The 6,052-nt window shown below is 26.9% G+C and overlaps 1 protein-coding gene across 1 annotated transcript; it reads right to left on the bottom strand.

Annotated features, from left to right (window-relative positions):
* Positions 1-2,065: 2,065 nt before the first annotated feature.
* On the bottom strand, positions 2,066-5,387 carry LOC115033413. The gene is made up of 11 exons (XM_029485854.1): positions 5,161-5,387; positions 4,830-5,081; positions 4,578-4,706; positions 4,165-4,233; positions 4,025-4,099; positions 3,646-3,720; positions 3,227-3,307; positions 3,015-3,143; positions 2,607-2,866; positions 2,344-2,518; positions 2,066-2,221 (listed from the first exon to the last, which is right to left on the bottom strand). Exons 1-11 carry the CDS (start codon positions 5,231-5,233, stop codon positions 2,082-2,084), a joined length of 1,458 nt encoding a protein of 485 aa, XP_029341714.1. The 5' UTR covers positions 5,234-5,387; the 3' UTR covers positions 2,066-2,081.
* Between the last annotated feature and the right edge of the window lie 665 nt (positions 5,388-6,052).

The raw sequence follows: 6,052 nt of genomic DNA on the forward strand, positions 1-6,052 counted from the left end.
AATTATACTATTGATCAATTAAATAAAATACTACCATCAAATATAAAAATACAACAAACAGATAAACTAATTACAATAATATCTAGTATTTATTATTTATTGGATGAAAATTTAATATCAAGCTTAGGATTAGGTAAAAAATATATCCATAAACATATTGGTTCAGATATTATATTAAGTAATTATTTTGAAAATAAATTTATCGAAGTACATTGCAATATAACTGAACATTCCATTTCTAACGATAAAACTAATCAATATTTGCATATAGACGATGATATTTTAGGTGTTACTAAATGTGATAAGGGTGGCCAATATATAACTAATGATGTTAAATATATTCCTATAAATAAAATAAAATTTAAATATATTGAAGTATTTATCACAGATCAAGATGGTATTAAAATAATATGTGATAATTTTGTTGCATATTTAATTCTAAAAACATAGATTTATATCTATTTTTAACACGTGTCCCATTCGGACACATGTCAGATTCTTTGTAAAATCTTATAAATTCTAATAAATTCTATAAAATGTTTATAATAATTTCAAATTCTAACATGGTCAAATAATCCGACCGTGTCAGAATTATTTATTTAATAAAAAAGAAATATTAATTACTAAGAATATATTGAATTTTATAAATAAAAATGAAAAAATGAATATAAAAACGATTTTAGATTAGAAAAGTTTCATTTTATAGAGTTTCTACTGATAATATTAACCAACTGAGAATATATTGGAATTTATGGGATTTTGTATTATAAATTCTAATAAATTCTATATTTAACGCGTGCGTAAATATCGCACACGTCATTTAATTTTAACTTTAAATAATTTTAGATAATTTTAGATAGGTTTAAATAACCTAACGCGGTCGAATAATCCGACCACGTTAACATTAAATAATTTTAGATAATTTTCATTTAATATAATATAATATAATATATTGTGTTCTTAAATATACCTTTTTCCATTCAATTATCAATACGTTCGTACCCTAATAGCAAAAAGATCCTCCCGGGAACGTCTGTGGACGGTCTTTTGAGACCCATGGACCATTAACAGGAATTTCCTATTTCAGTCATAGACTGTACGGGAAGGTCTTTAAACGGTCTTTAGACTTCCAGATGTCCGAGTTCCGACAGTCCTCCCGACCTTCCCAACGGGAAACAAACCAAACCTAACTCCCATTTAGGTCATATTGGTACCTAAATTAGTTCTGTTTGGGTCGAATTAATACCTTTAACACTCCTATTTAGGTTATATTGGGTCCAAAAATGGTCTTATTTGAGTACTATTTGGTTCTCAAAAAAGTACCATGATGTTCCCGTTTAGGTCTCAACTCTCAATACTACAAATAACTTCTTAAAATGGTTAAGACACTTCCTGAATCCACTCCAAAAACTACCCATTTGTGGTATCTTAAGTTCCCATGAGGCAATGATGAAAATAAGAAAATAGGGGCCTAAACCCAAAAAACTCAAGAAGCCACTTAAAAAATATTAATAGAACACATATTAAGTATTTAAACTAAAAAAGTACTTAAGGAAATTACACCCTCTTGAAAAAATGTCTTATTTGTGCGCCAGTGGCGCCGATCCCTATATCCAGGTATTGCAGTTGCAATACCTGTTAGGGGTGAGTGGGCGTAGTAAGCCTGCGAACATACTGGTTAATATTATTTTAATTTATGAAAATTATAAATAAAAATTTTAGATCTGATAGGTGGAAAAAAATTGATGGCAATCACTCAACCTACTGGAGGTAGGTGGGTGGGTCTTGCTTTGCAGGTATGCTTTGCAATACCTCTAAAAACTGACTTCGGCGCCACTGCATCATGGTAAAACTATATCCTAAATTGACCTTTAAATATTATAATACCTTGCTTATCTAATAAATTTTTTATTTAAACACATGTGTTGTATCAATGTATAATATAGGTATTAGGTAATTTGTTATAATTTTAATAAATACAAAAATTGGCTCAAAATAATTGTATGTTAGATTTTAATGTTTATTCAAAATTAAATAACTAAATTATAACTAAACATTTAATTATAACATTTAAACATAATTTAAGCTGAAAGGTTAGTAACAATCTGATCATTGTTATGAACATCCCTTTGATGGCGTTCTTTTGAATGTTTTAGCCATCCGGAAACCGCTTTATTAATCGATGCTACATTTGAATCTTTTACATTTTTGAGGATAACACCTTAAATAACACAAATAAAAAATAATTATTAGTTATTGTGATACAATACAATATATTATCAGATGACATTATTAAAAATTCAAAAATATATTTTATTTTAATAATATATGTAGGTATCTTACCTGTAATGACTTTAAATAACATAGAGCTCTTCAGTGGTTCCTTTTCTTTTTTATTCATAGGTCCTTTACCAGTGAGGGAAATTTGTCTTCCGAGATTGTTTGTGAATATTGTATCCATGATGCATTTTGTTACCTTACTTACACTGTGACCACGAAACTCTTTTAAGACTTTCATCTATAAATACAAATTAAAAGTAAAAACTAAGTAGTGGCAGCAAAAAATTGGATATTATTAATAATAAATAATAACATTTTATACATACCAACTGCTTACAAAACGATTTATCAATCGCTAATTTATTATTAACATCTTTTAATTGTTCAAGATCATCTATGGGAAAGCCTTCCAAAATAGTATCATCATCATTAATGGTTAGCTCATCATTATTGTTATTAGATTGTACTGTATGGAAGATACTTTTGAGCAGTTCTTCTTGTCTGCTTAGGTTCAACAAAATTTTGTTGACTTTTATGCTTAACTCTGTAACAATATTAACTGTATATTGTAAACTCTGTTCATGGTCTGAAATAATAATTAACAAACTTCATAAGTTGCTATCATCGTACAAATTAAAATCAAAATTACAAACAATTAACAATGTATACAAAATTAATATAATATATATTATACAATATTATCAATAAGTATAGTAAATCATTTAGCAAATTACCTTTAGGTTTCTGCTTAACTGGTGACTCAGATGAAAATAGCTTCTTTTTTATAGACTTCGTTTTTGAGTTGAGCGTTTTAAAGTCTGGTGAAATTAATAATGGTGACAGTGGCATGCTCAGAATTTTTTCTATTTAACAATAATAAACATTAGTAACTTCAAAATTATTTTAATATTTAAATTAAATCATAGTTTATTATTGTTCTACTTACTATGCATAGGAGACATAGGACTGTTAATACTTATGTTATGGAAATCTATCTCTTTAGGCTGTGTAGGAGATTTTGAATCGCCTAAAAATATATTATAATTCATCAATTAAACACTAAAAACTATAGTCATAAAAATTGATGAATAGCTATACCCTAAAGCAGCAGTTCCCAAAAATATAAAAATTTAATCGCGCCTCCCATGAACAAATACATAATATTAATATATACATAACATATTATACATCAATATTTTTCTCACACCCCCCTTCTTAAGCACCTTACAGTTTTGGAACCGCTACCCTAAAGTATATGAAAGTTCATAATTTTTTTTAATTTAATAGGTAAAAATAATCTTTAGAAACTTCAAAATGAATTTATTATTTAAATTAAAATGTAGAAGGTATATACACTATACTTACTATGCAGATGACTGTTATTGACACTTGTCTGATTATAATCTATCCTTATAGACTTTATAGGAGATTTGGAAGCACCTAAGAAAGTTAAATATATTTTAATTCATAAATTAAACAATAATTATATCCTAAAGCAGCAGTTCCCAAAAATAAAAATTAATCGCGCCTCCCTTGAATAAATATACATTATTATATAATATATACATCAATATTTATTTCATATACCTCCCCTGTTAAGCACCTCACAGTTTGGGAACCGCTACCCTAAAGTATATGAAAGTTTATAATTTTTTTAATTTAATTGGTTATAATGATCTTTAGAAACTTCAAAGTTAATTTATAATTCAAAATAAATTGATGAAGATATATATACTATACTTACTATGCAAAGGACTGTTATTGACATTAGTCTGATTAAAATCTATCCTTTTAGACTTTATAGGAGATTTGGAAGCACCTAAAAAAATTTTAATTCATAATTTAACTAAACAATAGTCATAAAAATCAATTAATATAATATACTTTTAAGCATTTGATTATTTGTTTCATGATCATTGCCCATTGATGGTTTTAATGGTGAGTTTTTTAATGCTGTAAAAATATTGAAGTATAATTAATTTGTTAAAATGTTAAGGTAATATTATTTACAGGGTAAAAAAGTAAAACGGCAGATTTTATAATTATGTTTTCTCAATAATGGTTTAAAATAAGAATGTTCACTAAATATCATTAGTTTAAGATCAATAGGCCATTTAGTAAACATGAACCAGTTAAAGAGTGGAGTGGTCAATACTCTGTTTTCCCAATAAAAATTGAATTAAATTTTTTGTAGAAATAAGACAAAACTACCAGATTGTAGCAGAAAACATATGAGGAAAATTAAAAAGAGATGGTGGTATTATAAATATTTATAGTTACTAAAAGTTAAAACATACTTTTTGATAATGATAAGGACCTGTAAGATTTTTTATCTGACGTCTTATAATTGGGGCTAACCAAAATTGACCAAACTGAATCTGAATTATCTTTGCCATGCTTAACAAATTGAGTATCCTCTGAAGTACCTAGAAATTAATAGATACAAATTTAGTTACAACTTACAATTCAGGCATATAGTTTTTGTCAGTACATATTATTAAGTTTTAAATGCCAAAATGCATTACATACATATTGAATTATAATATTACCTGCAGGTGGTTTGGAAAATGGGTGTTTCGGCAATGGGTGATTTGACAACAAATGATGAGAAGTAGTTGTTTTTTTTTTAGTAGTTTGTTTAATATATTTTAAAGGAGAAATCATTTTATTTTTAGCTCTTTTTGCAGCCAATATTCTTCTTTTGTTTTTAGATAATTTTTCATCATATTCTGAATTTATGTCTTCAGTTTCCGATAATTCAATAGCAAGCTTTAGTTTTTGTTTGGCTCTAATGAAATCATCTTGACAAGTAATAAGTTTAAAAATAAATAATTTTTCTTATATAGTTTCAGATTATAGAACTATGAATTCAACTAGTACCTGATGAAGCCCAAATTTTAACAATTTTAAATGTATTCCAATTAGATTTATAAGGCACACTGTTGAAGATCATTTTATCATATGTTTTTGAGTTGATTTCTGTAGAATTTGGAAAATAAGATAGGGACTTGTTGAATACTATCCAATTATTTGGAACAAGTTGAACGCCATCTTTAAACTCAACCACAACATATTTTCTGTTAACATTAAAATATAAATTGATATTAATGTTTATTTAAAATATATAGGAACAAATATACAAATAATCCTCACAAATAAACTTTTAGAAAATATATACTATTATACACTTATGGAAATGTGTTGATTTCATCAACTGAAATTTATTTACATTTTAATTTTGTGTTTAATTGTTTAATAGCTAAAGTTGTGGTCTTTCATCTTGATCTACATGTAAAAGAGGGAAAACTGCGAAACTATTATGATTGCCAGGCATCGGAATACAAAAATATTTTACATTAACACATTTTAATAACCACATGGCTTTTTGCGATAATTTTGATACCTCGTAAATACCAATATGTGTTGATGAACACGGTAGAGTGTACAGAGGTCTTTTATCTAAAAACTTTTTTCCAATCACAACATGGTCTTTGTACTTTGTGTTGTAACAAATATTTTCCATAAGAATAATTTCTCCACTGTCTAAGCCACAACAATTATTAGCCTTACTTTGAACTACTAATTTCATGCCATTAAGTTTAAATATTGAATATTGAGGTTCTACACATCCTTCTAATAGTGGCCCATTTCTATGAACATTAGATAACACATAAGGCGCTTTCTTATTAAAATTATTATGTAAATCAGTTCCACAATTAGTCTCTATTTCTTGAAGACGTCGTCCAATTTGTTGAAGAGGTTTATCATATTT

This window comes from Acyrthosiphon pisum, chromosome X (genome assembly GCF_005508785.2).
Source record: "Acyrthosiphon pisum isolate AL4f chromosome X, pea_aphid_22Mar2018_4r6ur, whole genome shotgun sequence".
Lineage (NCBI taxonomy): Eukaryota > Metazoa > Arthropoda > Insecta > Hemiptera > Aphididae > Acyrthosiphon > Acyrthosiphon pisum.

Bases quoted from the DNA above. Each gene is read 5' to 3' on its own strand.
- LOC115033413 (XM_029485854.1), bottom strand. From the start codon at position 5,233: ATGATCTTCAACAGTGTGCCTTATAAATCTAATTGGAATACATTTAAA. The intron at 5,082-5,160 runs GTACTAGTTGAA...TTACTTGTCAAG, and splicing joins TAAAATTTGGGCTTCATCAG to ATGATTTCATTAGAGCCAAA. The intron at 4,100-4,164 runs GTATATTATATT...AAATTTTTTTAG, and splicing joins AAATAATCAAATGCTTAAAA to GTGCTTCCAAATCTCCTATA.